At 37.6% G+C, this 24657-nt stretch overlaps 2 protein-coding genes and 1 long non-coding RNA gene across 5 annotated transcripts; 1 reads left to right on the forward strand and 2 right to left on the reverse strand.

The window, feature by feature from the left end:
- Positions 1–733: 733 nt before the first annotated feature.
- Positions 734–1745, reverse strand: LOC145949104 (uncharacterized). Its single transcript, XM_083058834.1, has 2 exons — positions 1629–1745; positions 734–1283 (listed from the first exon to the last, which is right to left on the reverse strand). Exons 1-2 carry the CDS (start codon positions 1665–1667, stop codon positions 828–830), a joined length of 495 nt encoding a protein of 164 aa, XP_082914960.1. The 5' UTR covers positions 1668–1745; the 3' UTR covers positions 734–827.
- A 956-nt stretch (positions 1746–2701) lies between these two features.
- LOC145948919 (protein gooseberry-neuro) lies at positions 2702–23967 on the reverse strand. The gene is made up of 6 exons (XM_083058503.1): positions 23456–23967; positions 20735–21048; positions 16332–16443; positions 4019–4215; positions 3258–3684; positions 2702–2940 (listed from the first exon to the last, which is right to left on the reverse strand). Exons 1-6 carry the CDS (start codon positions 23505–23507, stop codon positions 2702–2704), a joined length of 1341 nt encoding a protein of 446 aa, XP_082914629.1. The 5' UTR covers positions 23508–23967.
- LOC145948920 (uncharacterized) lies at positions 2808–9805 on the forward strand. 3 transcript variants are annotated; one of them, XR_014427500.1, is made up of 4 exons: positions 2808–2946; positions 3159–4272; positions 7555–7927; positions 8734–9805. It is a non-coding gene; the product is annotated as an uncharacterized LOC145948920 (long non-coding RNA). The 3 variants fall into 3 exon arrangements; XR_014427501.1 differs by lacking the exons at positions 7555–7927; positions 8734–9805 and adding an exon at positions 4383–5156; XR_014427502.1 differs by lacking the exons at positions 7555–7927; positions 8734–9805 and adding an exon at positions 4509–5156.
- Positions 23968–24657: the final 690 nt, after the last annotated feature.

Below are 24657 nucleotides of genomic sequence, written 5' to 3' on the forward strand. Positions count from 1 at the left end.
TGCAAAAAATTAATCTTATATACATTTTAACAGTACATTGTCTGCACATTATTACGAATTATGCGTGACTGCATGCATATATCGCGGTAATATATGTCGAAACTCATTTCTACTGCGCATTCGGAATTCGAATTATATCAAGATTATCGAAAAGTGTCGGACGAAATATATTTGTGACTCTAATTAAGAAAATAATTTTTGTTTTAAAAATTATATCTACGAAACCTTAATTGTAAATTTGTATTCATGTCTCACTTCTATTCTTAACTTAATAAATATACTTCTTCTTAATTAATTAAATATATTAAAAAATATTAATATAGTAAGGTAATTAAATTTTAAAATAGTAATATGTTATAAAAATTAAAATAGCAATATATTGCAAATAATATGTTGTAATATTTTATCCTCGATTAATATTTTTGTTATAGAAATCAGCTTATTAAAACGTTAATTTGCTAATTAATTTTTAAAATAAGAATATGTTATAACATTTAAAATAATATGTTTTAAATAATGTAATATATAATTCCTTAAACTTGGTTAATATTTATAACAGCTATCAGCTGATTTCTGTCAAAAAATATTAATCTAATATTAATCTAATATTAATCTTTTTGGTCTAATATATGTAAAATGAATCCGCGCCGTATGGGGTTCGCGGGTAAAAAGTTTTACTTTTTAGAAATGGATAAAACACTTACCTTTGATGAATAATATAAATACCCTAGAATGCAATGTATGATTTTATTTAATGCTTCCCCAAATCTTAGTTTTAAAATACAATCATTAATTATTATCATTTTTATATGTTACAATAAATCATCTCACGTAGGCACTAATTTCTGGATGATTGCTAAATATTTTTGCAGCTGACATAATGCTGGTTTCATTGTTTTATCCGTTTGTATGATATACACGGTAATAAACGATATAAAATTATTGGTATCTATGTCACCGATGATGCCATTGTCTTTATCATTAGTGTTTGACGTTTCGTTGATGCTGTTGGTATTATTGCTACAGATATTAGTTATAGCACGTAGAAAAGGAAGTACTTTTGGCAAATCGAATCCCGCGTTGCCAGATTGCTGATTGTCATTATTATTGTCACCGTTTACTAAATTTCCGATCATATCATCTGTGTTATTATTGTCACCGTATACTAATAAATTTCCGATCACATCTGTGACGATATTGTTGTTATCGGAATTTTCAGAATTAGTGGTCAATGTTAATGGTTCGATACTTAAACTCTTGCCTCCGCAATTGAAGATTAGTATCTAAAAAAAATGTGCGATTATGTAGATGAATGTTTATAGAAATATGTAGTTGCAATGTTATTTCTTTTTGCATGAATTTCTCTTTAATCAAATTCGATTCAAAGTTTTTGAATCTAAATACATTACGTTCGATGAAAAAAAATTAAGTTTATTTTGTTCAATTAATAGCAAAGAACGTATAAAAAGACGTAATTTTATGTTATTATTATATTTTTCAAAAGTGAAAATATGCATTAATCGAAATGTATCAATTATTTACTTACTTGTACATGCAAAAAATATTAGCTAAACATATTTTGAAATATTCTAACATATTATTAATAAAATCACGTTAAAGATACTTACCAAAAAAATCACTAATAGTATATTTCGACGTCTATCCATTTTAATGTAAAGTCACTGAATTTCGAGAAACGCACTTGGTTGTTTCCTCTTATATCTATGCAATTTTTTAAAATTCTACTGATACATGTACAAATATATGACGTGTCTAAAAATGTGTGTGAATAAATAAAGCTATAAACTAGCAATAAAGCCATTTGATAACGCATTCGGAGAATTTCCACGCATATATATTATTTAGAAAGTCATAATCGCAGTTTGTTGGATTTTTATCAAGATTAATAAAAATATAAATCGCAATGTTCAAATTATATCTTCGTACTGTTTTGACAAAAATTATTATATTACAAGTTATAATAAAAATTAATATTATATTAAAAGTTAAAATAAAAGACGAAGAAAAATTATTTATAATGTACAATATTTTGACATATTAGGGATAATCTATTTAAATGTTATTATAATCATTGCTTAATTTTTTGACAGTTTAAATATGTATGTTGCAATGTTATAGTTTATGAGAGGTCTCTATACAAATGCATGTTTAGTCATAATATCACCGCGAGATATCAAAGTCTATCTTATGTAAAGAATCATAAAATCTATTATATTTTGCGATAAACTTTCATGCCTCTTTAACAGCGACAAGTCTTAATGACTGATATCTAATTAGTTGATATGCGTATGATTCTTTTGCGCGAATTAAATTCAAATTATAGATATCGCATATGATTTTTCATAACATGTAAATACATTAAGTCTCTAATTTTCTGCTTTTAAAGAAACATAATTAAGTATTTTTGATGAAAAGAAGCAAATCAAATTAAGCAAAATGATTTCATGATTTAAGAGCTTTTTTCAGTCATAACACTTTTTCTACAGTCATTGTGTTAGTGCTAGTTCAAGCAGTGCAGCATCATCATCTCAGAGAGGAAAGTATAAAAGAAAAGATATAAAATGTAATAGATTTGGTAATATATTATATATACAATATAATAATTATATACATTGAAAATATGATAACATCTTTTTAATGCATTTTCTACAAATAATCTTTGTACAATATAACAGATGGGCTAAAATATTCCACCTACGCTACGATGATAATTAAGCTGAGAGTGTGGAACGTAATCGTAGCCTTGGTCGTACCAGTCCGGCGTGGCCGCCACAGTATTCGTGGTACTTGAAGACTGAATATTCTGAGTCGCGTGTGATCCATGTTGATGACCACTTGTATGACTTGAGCCGTACTCACCGCTCTGGAAATGATTAAACTGTCCCCAACCAAGCTGTGTCCTGGACCAATCGGTATTACCTGAAGGTAAAGAATACAGATCCCGATAGAGATCTTGGTAGAATTTCCAAGATGTATAAAGTTTTGAAGTAATTGTGTATATGTATTCTAATTTTAATATTTCAAATTTAAGATCAACACAAGATTATTTTATTGATATATCAAAGAAATATAAATCTATGAGAGAGAGAGAGAGAGAGAGAGAGAGAAAGTGATGTAGCAAGTAAATTTTTTTTTAGAAACATTTAAACCGTGGAGATATTTTCGGAGCACATCATAAGCTTGAAATATCTTCTAAGAGAACTTAAAGAATCTTAAAGAGATTATAAAATACGAACCGGTATTGTGCGAGAGCGACGGCGGCGCACCATGAGCTGCCGGTGGTTGCATGGTTGACATTTGGGCAAGTTGCATAGAGGCTGCGTGCGCCGGAAGCGAGCCGAGATGACCGGAAATGGTGACCGCGTGTCCTTGAAAAGCGCTGCTCATCGTGGTAGGCACCTGGGCCATCGTGGTCGCCATTTGAGCGACAGCGGTACCAGGCACTTGGTGCACGCTAGGCGCCTGGTGCAACGTCGTCGGGCTGTGATGCAACGTCGTGGGTACCTGCGGTATCCCGCTTGGCATTTGCGGTACCTGCGGTATCTGAGCAAGCTCGTGGCTAGCCGCGGCGTATTGACACGGTGTCAGCGGCAGGCTGGCCACCGAATGAGCTATGCTACCGGCGTGTTTGCGAAGGCGCGCCCTGCGATTACTGAACCAGACCTGAAGCAGTGCATACGATTCCTTGCGAGGGGATCAATTTGTTGGTGATAATGTACAATTTTGTACATTATCACGTGTCGACATTTAATATTTTAAGACGAGCCAAAAATCTATCGAAATATACGAGCGATAAATTTTTGGCTACCCTTTAAATATTAAATACAATTACATTATACGTTACACACGAAAAATTGATGAAACTTTGGTTAATCAAATATACGTATTTGTAATTTTGATAAGACGAATATTCAAGTGTATAACTATTTTTTATAATATTGATAAAAATAATATTCTTTTCAGATTAATACTGTCATAATTAATGCGACATGTATACCTGAATTCTCGCTTCCGTCAGTCCAGTCCTCTGGGCTAATTCCTCTCTGGCATAAACATCTGGATATTGAGCTCGCTGAAACGCAGTTTCCAATTGTTCGAGCTGTTCGCCGGTGAACGTCGTTCTGCTTCTACGTTGCTTTCGCTTAAGTGGAATGCCTGGCTCGCTCTCCGTGTCAGAGTCATCACCGCAACGACCTGAAGATCATAAAAGCGACAATCGTTATATTCAAGAAATTCGAGAAAACGATCAATGTAAGTATATTATCACACAAAAAAATATTCCGATGATTTGTCTGGATCTTTCACATTAATTATATACTTGAAGATTGCGATAAATATCTTTTGAATTAATATTATTTTAGTTTACAGTTCTAAACGTATAGATTGACATATTAAGCGTCGTTATACTATCATTTTAATAGCACAAAATATGTAACACAGGTGTGTCTTTTAATACATTGTGTTAGTCTGTTTTATATTTATTTTAGATGCAAATTTATTATAAGACTTTGATGTACACAGAGAGAAAGAGAGAGAGAAATCTATGACAAATTAATGCAATTCTTAAAACAGCATTTTGTAGTCTGCTTACATCACAAGTTTCCTAATTTTTCCTGATTTAATATAAACAAGTTTTTAATATAAGCAAGCATTCCGTTTCGTTCAAAAAAATTAATGAAAAGATGACGACATGTCTTTTACGATTGATTCGCAAATTGTGAGCATGTTTTATGACAAAAATTTTGCGCTATTTTAAAACGACAGTATGATGTATAACGACGGCTTAAATTTCGTAGCGATTATTAATTTGTGTTAAAACAGCCGTCATTACTAATTAATAAATCGTCGAAAAAGTCGCACTATCATTCGGCTCGTCGTCACACTGATGAGCTCGCCTCTTTCTCTGAATGGGATATTGATGAGATGATGATCATCACACGTACAATGTGCGTATCCGGCGATGGCTATTGCGCATAGTCATCGTATTTCTTACGGCTTAATTGTTTCTTATGATTGAAATCAAGACGTTTCACCTAATATTTCAAAGAAAATCCTAGCATATCGTCACGGATTTATTTTCATAATTTATAATACAAATCGAAATGATTAATCGAATTTAAGAGTACTTTATTATATTTTATGGATACTTAACATTTTTTGCAAATTAAGTTCATAAATTAGGAATTAATAAATCTCCATGTATTTATGTATCAATGTATTATGTGTTGTAAAAATTTTTAATGTTTAGTCCTGATTTAAAGGTCTTTCAATATATTTGCTTGCACGAAACGTCTTCATGTTTTCTGCGTATATGCATGCTATATGTATACGCCGCAGTCATTAAAGTATCCATAAAGTCCTCGTAAAAGGCAAGTAATGGTCACCTCCATATTCACCGCCATCTTGCTGCATTTTCATAGGATTGATACGTTTTATGATCGACTGCCTTTCATCGTGATCGGTTGTACTTGTAAAATTTTATCGTCAGCGATGATGATTTCCTGCACCTTTTATAAAAGCCTCTCGTATTGACATGTTATAAAAAAATTCTACAGGATATTGTCCAAAGTAATTAAGATCCTAATGAAGACGAACTCTGTAGATGTGCATTCCACTGTCAGTCAGTTCTTTTTAAATCAAATTTTTATAATTATATATATATTTTTTGCTTAAAGTACATTGATAATTTTTCATTAGAAATTAATTTTTTTTTTCGAAACTTGTTTCAGCACATTTCTCCACTTGATGTATTGATTTTTTTTATAAAGATTATATAACTTCTTGAAATTTATTTTTTACAGAAGAAAACTCAATCTATAGCGGACAATATCAATTAATGTTACGCGCAACCAATCAGTCAGATTGTTATTAGGATCTTTCCGTTTCATCGCCGCTCAACCGTTCGATACTTAACATTGAATCGAAGGATCCTGCAAACTTCTTAATATCCTTGCATTCAATTCGTTTCGAAAACATTTCTATGCAATATAATATATATTCTCTATGGCTTTATCCATGCCATTGATACCCATTTGGTTGAGAGAACAAGCAGCTCGTGCGTTCATTTTCTTTGCAACGAGAGAAAAAAAATACGTATATAAATGGCAAAGAAAAGCCATCGATAGAAACTGACCGGACTCTATACCTTCGCTAAATATTTGCCCCTAAGTCGACTCTCTCTCTTTCTCATTGTCCCATATTAGCCCCATATTATCGTTCAATCGAGCGTTCTCGCGGACTATTGTCCGGATCGAAGTCGGACATCGTCGTGCTTTTTCAGCCATTCTTAGCTTCGTCTCTTCCTCCGTCTCTTCCACACACATCTGTGTTTCGAAATAAAATTTAATCTCTCCTGCTCGCGGTTCTATCGCTGGTCAAATGCACACGGGAGAGCATGCATCGACAGAGAGCATAAGTGGCTTGTTGTGACGCCCGGAATCCATCCTGGCACAACAAATAAGGATTAGCTCGCTCTTTTATTTGCCTACCTGTGCCAGCGCGATATCGTCGATTTCGCGATGCGGAATTAAACGGTGACGACAGTAATTCTATTTCTTACGCTGACCCGCCGCTCAGCTGATTTCTCGTTCGCATCGCACGAGTTCGATTAAAATCGTCCAGCTTTCTTTCTCAAGCATCACGGATCCAAACAAAAACATCGTCCAGGTCTACAGATTATTATAAGAATTATATAAAAATTTATAACAGCTGAAAAATCTGCTGATAAATTTTCTTAAAAAAAAGTTTAAATTGCAAAACAAAGCGGACACATTTAACAGATTCAGTTTTAATATTTTTTTTGTATGTAATAGGTTTTACATTTTTATTAATTAAAAAAATGAATGATAACAAAATGTAACCAAGGACTTCTAAATAAACTAAATCATCACTAAGTCCAAAATTTTCTGATTGTGTTCGTAAGAACACATATTTTTGCGCAAAGCAAAATCGGTGGACACTTTATCTTCTCAAAGAACTGCTGTTTTCTTCTTGCGTAGATACAGTAGAACCTGTCCTGAGATCTGCTAATGGACAATGCCTTTTTTCGTGCGATAGTCACTTTTCCCAGCAGGGAAAGAAACTAACAGCGACGAGAGGGATTGCGGCTTTCGAATATACAAGAATTCTCAGCGGCCGTCCTTTGAAGTCCATTCTACTTATTGTGCTGCATTACATTTGTCAAAATGTAAAACGTGTCTTCCGTGCATGTGGAGGCGGATACGGCGGCGTCTAACTTAAATAACGACCGACATTCAGCAAAAATAGACAAAAGATGCGGTGCTTTTCGGCATTTCCGTTGATTTTGCACGACAGCATTAATTGAAGAAAATTTTTTTCGCAATATATAGTGACTGTAGTGCTTTTAATATTGAAAATATTAAAATTTTTATATTGATTCTTGTTTCAATATACACATGAACAATTTAGGAAAATTGCCATTCTAAATACAGAGTTTTGGAATGTTGATTGATAAAATTGAAATCTCTAAGAAGCATGTTCGCTCATTCGAATATAAGCATAATTCCTCAACAGGATCAACTGAGATCGATATCGATTATGTGTCAAGTAATTCAAGAAACTACGATTGATGAATGACGGACGAAATGTTCCTTGCGTACTTCGTGGTCGTCGTGCTACTTCAGATGCATTATGAAAAAATGATGGACATCCTTTGATATTCACTATCATCTTTTCCCTCGCTCTTTCACTTCTCGCCACCTGTACACGACAACGAGGCTAGTGACAAGAATTTAAACTTGGGCTCCGCCACCTTTACTGTCTGTGATGCAACTTGTCTCTAAGCTATTCTTCCATTCTTCCGTTTGTCACACGAGGAACGCGGACGAGCCGCCAAAGACGCCGCCAAAGAAGATCCTCCGCTGTTCAACGGTCGTTAGAAAAAAAGGTCATTTTCACTACCTTCATATATTTTTTTTCCAAGTACACACTGCGTGCGATTAAAATGCATACTTGGCTTCTTTCAAGAGATAAAGATGCAGAAAATATGCTAAGAACGACTAGAATGAAATAGGTACATAAACAAATTACTTAACATGTATAGGGCGGATTGTTCAAAGAAAAGATATTTATTAAAAATAAAAAATTTTGAGAGATTTGCGAAAAACCTTTCCATCTATGTAGATGATTAACATTCATAAGTTTTTTTTTCATCAACGTAAAACTTACAATTAGTATCTCTCCCAGTAAACACAAAGTAAAAGTAACATAACATTAATGTTATAATTTCCGACTCAACAATGTAACTGCAATATAACATGTCTTGTACGTAACAGTTACATTGTTGAGTCGGAAATTATAACATTAATGTTATGTTACTGTTACTTTGTGTTTACTGGGCTCTGAGCAGTCTGCTATTTCATTTTGCACTGTCAAAGAAGAAGAAAACAATAGAATCTAAAACAATAAAAAAACTTTTTGAAAAAGAATTCTTAGGAATTTTCTTAGAAATACTTATACGTATCTTTACACAAACAGATTTAAAGCGAAATAACATCATTAACTACTTTAACATCATCAATCATTAGTTTTGACAAATACGCAACGACATAGATTTCTTGTCAATATATTGAATTACAATTTTATAATTATTTATTTTCTAATAATTAAAAATATTAAAAATATTACAAAAATACAAAAATAAAAAAAATTAGAAAGATATTGTTTTAATTAACGTTTACATCTTTTTTCTAGCACCTCGGAACTTGGCACGTCGGAGCGTCCCTCGCGTTCGTCCGCCGAAGATATCAGTGCGACTAATTATCAATTATCATTATTGGCTCGTTCGGCCGATCTTTTTTTCCGCAGTATGGGGAGAGAACGGCCAGGTGTGTTTCTTGCACGGCCGCCGCCGAAGGGACGTTCGAGAGGAAGGGCGGTGGTGTTCGGCGAGTCAGCATTCCTTCGCGCGGCCTCTGACATCGGCGGTCCTCTCTCAGAGAGCTCTCTCCCTTCGATCCACGAGATCGCCGTCCAACTCGCCTCGTCCCGCTCCTACCGGCCGGAAGAGAGGAAAAAAAAAAAGAGCGGCCGTGCCCGAGAGCATACAAGGCACAGGAGGCAGAGATCAGGTATTATACGTGTGTATGTGCGCGCGATCGTTTAGGCGCCCATATGTTGGACTTGTAATGAGAGAACGAACGTGCTCTCCCGCGCCGGGACAGGGAGGCGGGAACACTCGATGAAACGCTTTATAGATTATCGCCCCGGCCGAGAGAGCCATTGTTTTATCGCGCGCGGTCGCCCTGTTAGCGCCTGGAAATGTCAATTATGCCGAGGATGCAATTAAGCTGCGCTGTATCTCTCTGTCAGACCTCTCGCTTGAATTCTGACGGACGTCTCTCGTCTCGCACCTATATTACATCCACCTAATCTCTAAATTCTTTCACATGTTGAAAATATAAAAACTTTTCGGTGAGCATTAAAGCATTAATTTGAGTTTATAAATTATCTTCTCAGACAAGCACATCAAACAAAATCTGTATTTTATTTACTTGTATATTTCGTTTGCGTTTCATTCCCCTTCAGCGAATGGGTAATGTCAGACCGACGGGAGCCAGCGCGTCGACAAACGACAAATGTTACAACGCCGGAAATGAGTTACGCTCTCGCTCTTCACACTTGCACAAGATCTTGTCGCTCGACGCGCGCGTCTCGGGATCATCAGGTTGACTCGTTGATAGGCACAATCAATATCGGCCTCTCGAGGATGAAAAGCGGCCGATCGAGCCGTGAATAGACCGCGTGAAAAGACGCGTGTAATCAATTACGGGGTGAGGGGAGGGTGGAAGCGGGCGGTCCTGCGATGTCGAGAGCAAATATCTCATTCGTAGCAACGTCATCGAGAAATGTGCCGGTCAGCATCCCCGCTGCGTGTACTATACGTTCCTACACGCGTCTCGTCGAATGTAAGTTCCATGATGTACAGTGTACGAGTCATTTTACACGATTAACATGTTTAGCAAGATTATCGTAAATGTACTAAAGTAACTCGATGTGGCATTATTGTTAACGGTGCATTCGGTTTCTCGGTAAACGTTGTAATATAATCAAATGCATAATCACGTCATTCTGTTTCGAGAATATCGAAACGGTACAATCGAGGCATGAAAGCCATCAATTAATATCTACGATTATCACGATCATCCGCGTTGTGTAAGTTTCTTCGATCACCATCGATCACACGAAAATCTTGTTGCCTTCGATGCACAGCGATCAAAGCAAAAGAGAGGTCCAAAGTTGGATATACAATAATATCTAAGAGGATATTTTCGGGATATTCGAAAGCATATAATACACATTCGGTAGGCTTGTCCTTCCGAAGATTTCGGGCAGAGTAAGAATCAAACGACGCAGACAAACGGTTACAGGGTCGCAAACAGCATCCGTTGTCGCGCATGTAGATCGCCGTCGCTTTCCTGCGTCCTCCCTTTCCGCTTTCCGCGTGTCGAATGGCCGCTGAATAGCGGAAAAGGTGCCGCACCTTCGTAAGCTATAAATCTAGCCGGGCCCTCCCGATTCTCCACCTTTCCACTCCCGTCGCTCATGGGGGTCCGTGTGTGAGGTCCCCTAAATGGTAACAAATGTCCTCAAAACGCCAACAATGAGCCTCGAAGCGGTTGACATCCGAGAGCACGGTCTGTCTTCCTGTCAACGCTCGTGTATATGCGTATACGCGCCCATGCAGGGAGCGAGATACCGGTAGTCAGTCACCACAGAGGATTGGTGGCCGATTTCGACGATAGAATTTTTGCCGGTACATAATGAGCCTGTACAATTAGGCAGTGTTAGGTACTCTTCAGGCACGATCTCACCGACGTCGTTGGTGGTCCGTGCAAGGACAGTTGTGATGACGGTGCAGAGTCTTCTCTTCTACTCTTGTCGGAGAGTTCCATCCTTTTCTCCACAAACAATCGCTTCTCGATTATGACTCTCAGAATTATTATGCATTCGTCAAGTTCTCTCTATGAGAAGCGATATATATGTATATCTATTTATTTCTCTAAGAGAATATATATTTTATAATATTTATAATATTTTATATTAAACATACATAGGAATGAGTTAGAGGAATTGTTAATTGAATTTTAATGATCGAAAATTCGAGTAGCTTTTCTCTGTTCGTAACAGATTTCAAGTGAATGTTGACAAAATCGTGGTCAATTTTTTTACCTGTCCTTTGATCTGACCACCAAAATTACCCTGGTTAACTATGTTTCAAGATGAAACCAACAACCACGCCCATTAGTTCTGATTTACATTGCTGGTGGTCTTTTAGGAAGATCACAAACGTGCCGCTAATTTTCCTTGTATGATAGCTTCCAGGTTTGTGGAAATTTGATTCTTCAAAATATAATACGATTTGTAGAATGCATTCTTCGAAAATATAATATGACAATGTTTTTCATTGCTGAGTTGTTGCTTTGTTAAAATTTCCAGCTGAATTTTATTTTATTTCTTAAAAGTATTGTATTGAATACAACTGCATATTGTTATTTATCATTAATTTTTATTATGGATATACTTTATAACAATATCTGCGTCGTCAAATATTTGAAAAATGTTGAGAAATTTTATTTCACCCTTTTTTGCAGCATATAGCGTTTTAATATTAAAAATATTTTTTTTAGAGATGATGCAAAGAGATCCGGTTTTATTTATACTAATTTATAATAATTTACACAAAAATTCAAAAAGAAATTATCTCGGATTACTCTTGCGTGTTCAAGAATGTATTTACCCCGAAGTGCAGTACCGTTCGCAAAAATACCTGAGTACAAAGTACCTTTGTAGAACGATCGATTGATTTTCCTCGAGCGATATTGCCACGTAATTAGCATTTTTCTACAACACGCGCGCGAGCATCGACTTTTAAGTGCGTCCGATTTAATCGCGACTTAATGAAAGACTGCGACGAGTTGTGAGCCACCGTGACTGGAAATAAAGGGTGAGGCAAACCGGAAAAAAATATAAGCGAAAATATAAAATGTAAGAAATTAAAATGACAATATGACCACATGAGATTTGCTACTGCCAAAAAATTTTGCCACACAAATTAGAATAGTTAACATCTGTATCTTATTATAAATTACTCATTTATATATTATAAAAGAGATTGGAAGCAAAGAGTTAGCTAGCAAAAATAATTCGCAATAATTGTTTTGCGCGCAATGTTTTTTTTTTTTTTTACATAAATCGAAATCTTATTGAACTGGAACTCTTTTTGTCGGCAAATTTCTTTAAAAAAATTTAACGATAAGTTACATAAAATGTAAGGATAAGTAATTATCAATTAATCCGAAAGGATTATCTCGTATAAGCCCCAAATATCTTTTAATTCAATCCGGAGGTAAGACCGCATCTGTAAAGACACATGTCTTACGATACCGAGTATGTATCGCTCTCGGAGGATTATACGCTCGCGTGACAAGGATCGTATCCATACTCCATGCTGCTTGCAGCCCGATTCGTGCAGCGCATTAGATACAGACTTTGATATCAGCCCCGACAGCCAGTTCTCTGCTCCCTTTCTCGCGTCCTTGCGTTCTTTTTTTCGCCCGTGTAATCGCTCACCGACTTCTTTCGCATTCTTCATTGCGTCGATGTGTCGACTCTCGAAAGCGACTCTTGGGAGATGAGGATTACGAACCGGCAGCGAGAAGCAACAAAGTATTACGCTCGATACGACATTGATAAAGTCATGAATAATTTAAAGGGATATATAATTAATCCTGTTTCTGCAAACATATTTTTTTCCACAGACTAATGTAATATTATAAATAATCAAATCGCGTGTTTTTTAATAATACATAGTGATTTTGCATTATCCCATATTTATCTGTGTAGATAATAAATACAATTCTTTCTTGTTGTTGAAACGATCGATTTCACTCAGCCACGAAGTAAAGCATAGCATGCAAATCATCGTTTTCAGCATTATCATCGTATTAAGAATCCATTCAGATATTATCGCAGTTTCGAGTAATCTTATTGACTCTTTGCGCGTGGCTTGATAATAGCGAGCTGAGCAACTCATGATGGCCGAACAATGTGAACATCGATCGGAGCGATGCAATCTATAAATTTGATTGCGAGCAAATCGGCAACTCGTAAGAAAAGAGATCTCGCGCACGGTGTAGGTGCGCTGAAACATTTAAAACAGTATTTCTCTTGCTCCCTTTTTCTTTTCACCGAGAACGATCATTGATCGTCGATACAATCAATAAACCTGATTGTGAATCACTTAGCGGCGTTGTTCATCGCGCGGATACTCTCTTGATCAGCATCTCCGACCGCAGAGACGAAATCCGAGAGAAAAAGAAAGAGAGAAAGATATGGAGAGACGTGGTGTGAGAGAGGAATCAGGATAGATATACATATTATATACGTGTACAGCGATGGACGGGGGATGCAGAGAGAAGAGGGGTAGTGTGGAGGGGTAGGCAGGACCCATTAGGCTAATCCCTCGTCGGCGGCCGAAGCCAAAGGAACGGAATAAGAAGGAATAAGAAAGCCACAGGCTACGTGTCATTCCTGCTCGCTTGCCGACACCTATACCCGACCGACACCTCCACCATAGTACGAGTATATCCGTTCAGAGGTGCTCCCTATCACGATTGCCCTCGCTTCCTATTCCGCGCGCGCGAATAAACTCATTCGTAAGTTATTCCACCGCACGCGGCGACCCCCGATCGCGATAGTAATTCTTATCTGCTCGTAGAAAGCAAAGTAAATCGGAAGCAGTCAAATATCTCGCGAGATAGTTTCAACTAGCGGTGTAATTTCAGCGAGACGTTTACTGAAGTCGCCCATTTATGTTTCAACCTAATTAAAATAAAAGATGTAATCTCTGTACGCGGTTTAATTAATATTCTGAACTTTAAATTAAATTAGATATAAATTGAAATTAAAGTCTCAAAAAAATAATTGCACAGTTAATAATTTTTAGTGCTAGAATGAATTTTCTTTTCTCGCACACTTCTGAATATAATCCAGTTTATGAATTAATTTAAGTTAATGAATTTCTGTGGAAAGTACTTTCCCTCTAACGGCGCATTCGCGATGTTTTAATAGCACTTTAAGTGTTTCTTCGCGTTTGATAGTAATGACAGGAAGTCGTAAAAAGCCGCGTCCATTTCGGGTTTATTTATTTTTACGGTGTGTGAGAAAGGCGAACGCTTTTGTCTCGAAATTCATATAAGCGGCGCAACGCGGTGCGGACAAATTACATCGCCGGCAATCTTTAATTCAGTCGATCGACGTTAATCAATTTTATTGACCGCGAAAGCAGTTAATGACGAATAAACGGCAGTGTGAATGAGAGCGAATGCGTACCCGCTCGTTAAATAATTATTCATTTTTGTACAAAGATTCAGCGCACATATTGTACAAGGACGAGCGGGAGAGCACGGACGAGATTTCTATCATATCGTAATTTTGGGGGAAAAATTATGAAGCGCGTGCGGCAGTTACATATCGCGGAATCATGCATAATTAACCGTGTCGAAAGAGATACGCATCTGTAATTGACGGTTTCGCGATTTGCCTCGATGCATGGCACGATAACGTTTCCTTAGAGGCTTTTCATTGGCGAAATTTGCGCCTGATTCTTAATTATGGTTTTTTTCCCAAATTTATCGAGTGCTTCTGGTTATTTATGAGATATTTTTATTGCCGTCCCATTCACGTATTCCGATTTTACTTCGCATCAATTTTTCCTATTCGAATTATTCGTGAAATGTCCTCTGTGCTAAGTATCACACTCGCATGCGCGGCATAAAACCAATTCGTTCTCGATTAGATTAATTAAAAGAAGAATCGTGTACGAAATCAGAGAGACGTGGAGCCAGAAATGAGCACCACTGTCGACGTGTGGCAGGCGGTCCGTTTGATCTCCGCGGGACCTTCGTGGGGCCTTTGGGCCTTGAAGCCCGCTCTTGCCTCTTGGCTCTCGACTCTTTCCTCACATTCTCGATGGTCCGCGATCGAAGGATCTTTTCTCGACCCCGGCAGCGTCCTCGCCGGCTTGACTTTTTAAGACTTTGGGACACCTGTACCGCTAATTCCTCCGTGTCTACCTGTATCAATCACTAAAATAGATTCCCGCTTCGCGCTCATAACAACTGACTGATCGTATATATGTCTACAAATAACCCTGGCTTAAGAATCGAGTTATTTCATCAAACTGACGTGGAGATCTGGATCGAGAAAAATCAATGTGACAGGTATATTCGTGTAATCAGAGTTATATGCAATATAAAATTATTTATGAATTATTGTATTCATAAGGAGACAACTACATTTCTCATTTATTAATATGAGATCTTAAAAATTCTGTTTTATTTTTTTTTTGTTAATGGTTTTAATAATAGATAGTTAATTCTTTATATTATTCGCGCAAGACACAATTTGATATGAGATGCAGAATAAAATAAATATACAGAGCTCTGAAATCTTGATGAAAAAATTATATGACATGTAGATTAGAATTAGATCAGAATTAATGAATTATCCAAAGAATCTATTTAAGTTTAATATTTGAGAAAAGTTGTAAGATTTTTTATACACCTTAGACTTCAGAAATATATAGAGGGTTGCCGAATATGTCTTCGAAAAATAACGGGGTGCATCTTATGCGAAACCATTTCGGAAATCTCGGAAGAAGGAAGACGAGGAGACGGGATGAAAAGAAGCGGGATAAATATCCCGCGTTCTCTGTAAGATATTGACACTTCTGTAATCCGTTTGTCGGACATGTGGGCAACCTAGCTAATCCTGCTCACGCCCACCAGGAGAGATTAAATCCTGCTGGTCCCCGATACCGTGGGCTCGTTCGGACTAACTTCGAAGTCTCTAACAACGAAGGCGAGCGGAGGCGCTTAAGGCCCAGCTATATACGCCCGCGTACGTCAAACGGAGGTCCACAGGCCCGGCGGAGGTTAAAAGCTCTTGATGCCCCTCGAGACGATGGATCGCGCGCGCGATTCTCTCTCTCTCTCTCTCTCTCTCTTTTATTTTTCTCCTACGTTCCATATATTTCTCGCGTGATATCGTGCGCGGCTCGCTTTGCTATTGGGCTTGACTTCTTTCTCGCTGCTGACAGCCTAAAAGGGTAATTAACCCTTCGACTGTCCGATGTGTGAGAACTTTACGCGGCTTTCGTTTGCTCGTTTTATTTTCGCGGTAACGATCGAACGAAGAGATATTCAAATTGGAGATGAGAACTTATATCGATTTAGCATGATACGTGTATTCTTAACAAAGCTGAGGACGTGGGAAAAATTTAGACTTACCGCCGCCTAATATGCCATTGATGGTGTAATCCTTCTTTCCGTCATCCCCTGGTCGTCCACCTCGAAGAAGTCTGCTGATGGAACTGACGCTTGGTGGATCCGAGAAACCCTCCTATATGTAAATCAGATTTATGAAAATTGAACTGGCATATAATATAATTTAAGACCAGTGTGAGTTAAATTCAACTTCTCAATTGTTTTTCTAGAAGTAGAATTAAAATAATTAAAATATTTTATTCAACACGTCGGTGGTACCAAAGATTTTTTCCAAAAATTTCTTCAGCCAAGAATGTAATTCTCCTAATAAGACACTATATTACGATAATGAATAATGATGGTTCTCTATTGCATTCGCCTCTGTCATTTTCATCTTCGTGTCTCCGTATTAATTCAAGTCGCATAAATATATTCATAATTTCCCAGAAAGTGAGATTGCTAGGTTTACGCTAAGTTTCGCACATTTCCGAGCGTTCGCCTCTTCGTTCCTATAGATACCGGGAAATGCGAATTGATTGATCGTTGAATTACGTATATACCATCGACCCGCGTGTGGCATTTGCAACCGCAGACTACTGCACTACAATTTGGCGCGATTATTTTCATGTCGGCATATACATTTGCGCCGTCGAGAGAGACTCAACGTTATTACATATTGTACATCGGAACCGTTACACGCGCGTTCACCAAGAGACTTTCGCAAATCCAGGTTGCTCGGCGTTCGACAACGAAACCTGCAAATAATCGTGAAAATCGAAGCAATCTTTCAACGACGCGATCAGATTTTATTGCGCGGTTAGTGCAAATGATGTGACCGAGGATGATGCTGAATCTCCGGCAAGTGAATCGGTCATTTGAGATATTGCAATAAATTCCCTTTTCTTATCGTAAATAAAAAATTAATTTAATAGAATGAATTCAATTATTTTGGAGACAATTTTTATATGACAGATAAATGACAGATTTCTTTTTTTTTTCAAACAGTTGTTACATTTTTTTTTATAACATATATTTTTTTATATACGTAAACTGAAAGAATCCTGCTCTGTAATTATACCAGTGTGAAATAAATTAATTAGGAAATCTAAATAAAAGTACCGTTTAAACGATAAAAATTTATCATCTTCAAGATATACAATAATAATAATGCATGAAATAATATGAAAGTTTTGTGAATAGATGAATGTCGCGATTGTTAATCAGTTTTTTTTATTATCGTATCCTAAGAAAGAGGAATTCACGATTCAACATAAACAACAATCGTGAGTTCGTTATTCTGATTGTATGTGAAAGACGGTTCTTTTTTGATTGCAACAGTTTCGGGATTCTATAGTATAATGTACTTACGAGTAACCGTTACGAGAAACGAAAGCTTTGCAACAGATCACAAACGGTCATTGCTGGACCATTAACTTCTTCAGAATAATTACAGTTTCAACGATTTCAACGAGGTTAATGATGAATGGTCACCGCAAGATGAGCTATCCTAATACCGCAGTATGCCATACAAGAGTATCATAGTGGTCAAGGACTAAGTATCCAGTCAGTACGATTAATACTTTTCACGTGACTTTTTTCGTTATAAATACATTTAAAAAATATATATTTTAAAAATATATTTTAGAGTATATACATATATATAAAATATTTAATTATGAAATTAACATATCTAATTTTTAAAGCAAGGAAGAAAGAGTTCGATTCGCGTTTCATTGAGATTTAAAATGTTTCAAAAAATTCGATTTACTATCAATCTATGAAATATAATAATAGGTTCATATATGACTGTAATATCATGATCAAGATCAAGATTAATCGAGTCTATTTAACTGACATAATAGATTGCACGAGATGTTAGATGCAAACGCTGATCGTAAGTTCATTATAGTGTTTGAAGATTTCTTCATATTCTCTCATAATTTCGCATATATCAAATATCGAGAAAGTTTCTCCAACCCGTCGCCACACCTATCAACCCATCGTCTCGCAAACCCGCGAAAATCTCCTCACGTACGCACGCGTCGATATCGATTGGCGTTATCAGAGGGGTGATCGCGACACGGCGGCGATCAAGTGCGTGCCAAACGGCGATTCGCTAAAGAGAACGAGATAAATAAAGAAAGCGAGAGATGTAAAAAAATAAAAAGAACATCGAGTAAGCATTATCCCGCGAGCCAAGGTGAAAGAACTGCCTTTTGCCTTTGCCGAAGATTTAAAAGGAGGAAGAGCGGAGTGGAAGCGCGAAAGAGAAGCGGCGGTTTCAGAGAAAGGGAGAAGGAACGAGGCAGGGTAATGGAGAAAAAAAAAAAAAAAGGAAAAGGGGGTCGTCGGTGTCGATCGCTATCTGCTGGATCGCCGATCTCAGAAACAATAACGATCCTTCTGTCGGTGGTGGCCGAGGCGTCGGGTCCGGGGCGATGACAGGAAAGAGAGAGACTAACGTAGGCCCCGACGAGGCGGCTGGACCGCAGGAGCGACGAGGAGAGAGACGCCTTGCGGGCCTCGGGGTCCAGGAACGCCTCCTTCCAACATTAAATGCCGTATTAATGCCGTCCACAACCGGCCTGCCTCCACGACTGCAACGGCGTACGTGTTCTCGAAACCGTTTCTCGTCCTTCTCCACGACGGCTCTCTCATCTCGCGTCCTCCCGTCTCTCGCTCTTCAGAAGTCGCCCACTCTCTTTTCTTTGAACGGTGCTTTTGGTGGTCCTCCTCCGTTCTCCAATCGCAACCTCTTTCGTTCATCCTTCCTCGTTCTCCAACTCTCTATTCTCTCTCCGCTCGTTCGTTCTCTCGCCCTCGCCTAATTTCTCTCTCCTATGTGTCTCCTTTATACTCTGGATATATCCCTTTCGTTCGAACGTATTCTCCCTCGCGCTATTACTTTTATTTCTTCGTACCCTCTCGCGATCCTTTTACTCGAGTCTTGCTCTCTTCTACACTCAATTTTGTTCTTTTTCTTTCTGTTTCTTGCTGGTTCCTTTATGATCTCTCCCGCCTGTATTTTTGCACGCATTCGTTCTTCCCAATTGATACGGTTTCTCCTTATTGTCGCTCTCGCGGCCGATGCGTATGATGTTTCTTTCGAGCGAGATTTATCTCTCTATCGAAGAGATCGCCCTCGGCAAGGGAGGCGGTCCAGCATTAAAGGAAGGCAAAACTCCCTCCGTTGGAATTTCGCACGGTTTCGATTTGAGAACCGCCGTCGATCTTATCGCGGAGACACGTAGAGATATCCCAGATCTCGAGATTCGATACTTAACTGACTTTTATTGCCTTCAGAGAGGGTGCTACCGCGTCGATGATCAACGTGATCGTAAATAAAAACAGTACGAGCTTGGATGTGAATTAATCATCCTTTTCGCATACTTTGGAAAAACACATTAAGATTGAAAGACACACTTAAAAAAGTTATTCCTATCTTATTTAATTGCTGATGAATCTCAATGACATCTATTTCTTATTTTTGTATTTTTCTCATGTCCAATTCATCAACACCTACGTCGATAGTAAGACTCGTAATTAAATATTTTGTTAATTTAGCGCCGACGTCATCTGGGTAATTAATCTTCTCTCCTTGCGGTAATATCTTCCTCCGTACCTGTACTATGATGGTATTTTTTTTTACCGAAGAAAAAAAACATCAAGAGATATGTCGGGATTGAAGGCAATGCGGAAGAAATTATTCACGGAAAAGTTTATTTGTGTGTGTGTGTATGTGTGCATACTCGAAAATCAAGATGCGAAGGTGTTACGCCAATGAGGCGTGGGTGTAGACGGCGGTCAGTAACGTATTAAAGGACACGCGAGTTGCCTCAGGCCGCTCACGTACCCCGCCGTTCGCCTCGTGCACGCCTCGTGCACAAGATTAAAAAGCCCCATTGAGTATGATTCCCGAGAGAGATAGAGACATGAGAGTAACCGCAGAAAACATTCGATTGAAGGATCGAGTAATAGCTCGCGGGATTTTCGCGGATGGAAAAATGCCCGCATGATCGGAATAATGAATCGCAGTTTAAAAAGCAATTCGATGCAAGTGTCAAGAATATTTCGTATACCTTTATACAGCTTGAACATTTTTTATACCTAATATCTTTGTAGTAATAAATTTTAATTGCACTCTTGATACTATTATAATTTTATTTATTTTATTTTGTTTCTTATATTTACAATTTTATATATATTTTTTTAATTATTCGATACTTCTCAATTTATATTGAAAATTTTATTTATTTGACTATTACATGATTTATATTTACAGTTATCAAATTGTGTGACAATATTATTATTAAAATATTACTGTATTTCTACGTTTTGTTATTAATTCAAGACTTTTAGAACGTATCGTTTTCTTTTTTATTTTATTTGAATAACTAAAAAATATAATATTTAATTAATATTTTTACCTTCATAAGTTTGTCTCTGATCTCCCAAGAGAATATTCCGGGATTGTCTCTTTTTAATTCCTCGATCCTCGACTCGACTTCCGGTGTGGCCACTCGTGGTTTGCTACCCCCAATTACCCCCGGACGAATGGATCCAGTTTCCTGATACCGATTCAGAATTTTCGAGACACAACCGTGTGAGACGCGGAGTTGCCTGGAGATCACGCAAGGACGAACTCCTGCAGCGGCCATTTCTACGATTTTCAGACGGATATGATTCGGGAGAGGTCGTCCATTGATGAAAACCCCCCCTAATTGATTCATTCGTCCTTGTCCTGCAAGAAATAATCGAAACAGTAGAATCTAACGATCGCTTAGAGTCGTGATTATTATTAATAGCAAAATATAAAAACGAATACCTACATTCTTATAGCTTAAATTAATTTAAGATACATCGCAAACTGAAATATTTCAAAGTACATATTCTTATTATCTTTATTTAAGTATCACACAAGATTAAGGAAATTTTTAAAAAACGTAATTTTTTCTGCGTTGTAAATATCAAACAATAACAAATATTTATTGTTTTTTTAAATAAAAATTGAGAAAATATTTTCTATACGAATATTCATAACTCGTGTTTGCTGGAAAAACTCGATGAAGGCGGCGAACAGAGGAGGGAAAAAGCGGTTTCGAGGAAGATCTTGTGTGAGCGCAATTGTGGTGATTGAGCTTGAAATTAGCAGCGGAATCGGACTGGGGCGCAAACATGAAATCAGATAACAGGACGGCGAGCACAAGAAGAGGATACCAAAAACACGGTTAACAGCCGTAAAATTGAAGAAGTTATGCGCGCGAGGAGGCGTGCACCAGGCCGTTTCCAGCACTAACGAGTATAGAGTCGGATCGTTAGTCAAATTAGCCACCCTTCCGTACGTGACATTAGCTCCCGTATCATCAGGCCCCGGGTAAGTGCGCACGCGGTGCTGCACGCGTAATTACTATGTTTACGCATTACGGACGCTTCGAGTACACACAACGGAGACGGGAAATTATAATAATCGTTTTGGCCGCGTGCCTCGGTACGACGGAATGTCTCATTGTCGTCGGAAATGATCATCGGATAATTTTCAATCTGGCGGTATCCTTTTCGAGAATCCGAATTGGTTTTTAACATAGCGAAATAATCGTCACTTTCGTCACGCTGAGGCGAACGACCTGCTGGGACATTCGTTTTAGATCTTTGGCTTCTCGTGCGTCCTGCTGTGCGTGCGACAGTAATGTGTAGCGTGTTAATTGAAAGTTCTTCTATTGGGTATATTCTAATAAAAATGTACATATATGACTATAAGAAGACAATTATTTTAAAAAACTTAAAAATTGATATGTCTCTTTTATGTATATGTTTTCTCATTTCATTTATTTCTACTAAATTATCTCTGTTCGATATTTCAATAATTTTGTAATGCATATTGTTAGTTTCGACATGCATTTTCTTTGGCTAATTTTTAAAACAATTTTTTTCCAAATTAAGCCGCTGGCTTAATTTCCTTTCATTTATCAAATTATAATTGATTAGCATAGATCTTAAACAGTGTTATTAATCACAAAGTATTATATATACATTCTATATATCTATATATTGAAGTTTAATGAACTGATCGATCAACTGTTTAGCAAATATCGCGTTTCATACACACATAAAACATATGCACACACACAACGAGACATGATTATGTTCTACACAAGAGAGAATTATGTCACGCCTATTAATAAATATCCATATCCAATACAGAGCACGATAATATCAAATGTAGATTTGTCTTACTCAATTTCGAAGGGACCTCATATTAAAGATGAATATCAATTAAAACGCAACGAAGGGGAATGTTTAATATGCGGCCAGGCACAGCGAACGCGCGTTACCATTTAATTTACGACGGGGTTCGCTTTGGACAGGATTGATTTATCAAAATCACACGGCGATGCAATCGATCGAATGTGTGTTAATGGCTGATCGTGACTGAATTTAATTATCGTCTTAATAACCGAGTACATGACGATTAAGCGACCACATTGTTACCAGCGCCAGTGTTGCGTAAATTATTTAATCGCAGTAATGGGATTTTCAAATGCGACGATTAATGTCAGTGTAAGTCGCCGCAAATGCACCCTTTTACTCGCGCTGCTATTATCTCGCGCACATCGCAGATAAGATCTGAGAATCACTATTAAGAAATGCAAATCGCGAAACTATTTCCATTAGAATATTTAAGCATTGTAATCATTTCGAATTGTATTTGAGCAGCAGAATTATAATTTGCCGTAATGTATTTAATTAATTTATTTTAAAAAATTGATAATTCATGCACGCAGTAATAAAATTCCTATTTCAACCTTTTAAAAACATTCGCTTCTCTTTGTTGTCCTAAATCTGTCAAAGCGATAAAAGATTTAACATTTTTACAAATCTTCATCTTACTCGTAAGAAGAAGTATCTCTCTTTGTAATTAAAATTTTTATAAAATATTAATTACTGAAATATTCTGTGAAATATCTTTCTCTTCTATCTTTTGATAAAGTCTTGTATAAAAACGCGTGTGAAATAGGACATTAAATGTAATACTACGATGATTATATTCAACTGTCATTCTACTGATCTTGATAGTTTTGTTTTCTGTTTCAGTTCGTTCAGAGATCATTCATGCAGAGTAATTTCGATCGTGTGAGACACAAACCAACCTTGGAACGGATATCCGCCGAAGATGGGCCTCATTCCGCTGGTGACATCCATGCCGCCGATCACGATTTTTGCTGCGTTATTCGACACTGACACACACTGACCGGAAACTCCACTCTTGCCACTTTTAAGTCGAGAAGCACGCGTCTTTTACACTAGCCACTCGCCTCAAAAGGAAAAGACTCTTTGTGTCCAGCATCCAGGTTCGGAGGGAGAAGTGGTCGCGCGCAGACCCAGGTAGAGTGGTTCCAGGTAGACGTAGAGATCAAGTAGGATCGCGTAAGAAAGATGAAGAGAGGAAATAAAAAAAAACAAAAGAGAAAGAAAGAGAGAGGGAGAAGAAGGCTAGGAGACGAAAGAAAGAAATAAAACGGCCTTCGTCTCACGGGGGGGTTAAAACGGCGTCGACGCTAAACTGTCACGGTTCGACGATGCTCGAAGACGGGGGTGACGTCGCGATCGCGCACGTTCCTGAATCAGGAAACAAGAAAACGAATCGGCAAGCACACGTTGCTTTCGTTGCGAGGGGTACTGCGGCAATAACGTGTCAGCTGTGGGGTACCGGATGTCTCGTGTGTCTCTCCCTCGAGAGAGAGCACCGAGGGGGGCTCTCTCCCGTACGACGAAGCGAAGGGTAGAAGGGGACCCTCTCGCTGGTCTCTTGCTGGGACTCATGATACCAACGAGGTCCCACTGTTGGATACGCCCTGCTACGTTGGTTGGCAAACGAATACCTCACAATGGGCGGCTCTGTCCATAAGGCCGCCCATGGAACGTGTTTCCCTGTATATCGTCTCGAAGGATTGCATCGCGTGTATTGCTATACTACTGATACGTATATGCTACTAGCGATGGTAGTACGGCAAACCAAGTGATTACTGATCGTAAAGTCAATTTTGGGTGAAGCGCATCGCCCTCGACACGAGTTTTAATCCTATGTAAGTATAGCGAAGTAATGTGAATATTCTCAGATTAATGAAAAATAATACAAGCAATATCTTTGAGATAATCGACCAAATAACAGGACGAATGTCAAGTTATCTCGACAATTATTATCGTATTTTCTAGAGAGTCTTTTGCATTTTCTCATTTTCCCCTGCAATTTATTTCGTGATGTTTTTTTTAATATATTTAATTTTTGAATAAATTTTAACATAAAAATTGTCTAAAAATCTCTAATAATTGCAAATGTTTGATGCAGACG

This window comes from Prenolepis imparis, unplaced genomic scaffold (genome assembly GCF_030444845.1).
Source record: "Prenolepis imparis isolate NDT839.2.m4 unplaced genomic scaffold, iyPreImpa1.0 SCAF_2, whole genome shotgun sequence".
In the NCBI taxonomy this organism is placed as follows: Eukaryota; Metazoa; Arthropoda; class Insecta; order Hymenoptera; family Formicidae; genus Prenolepis; species Prenolepis imparis.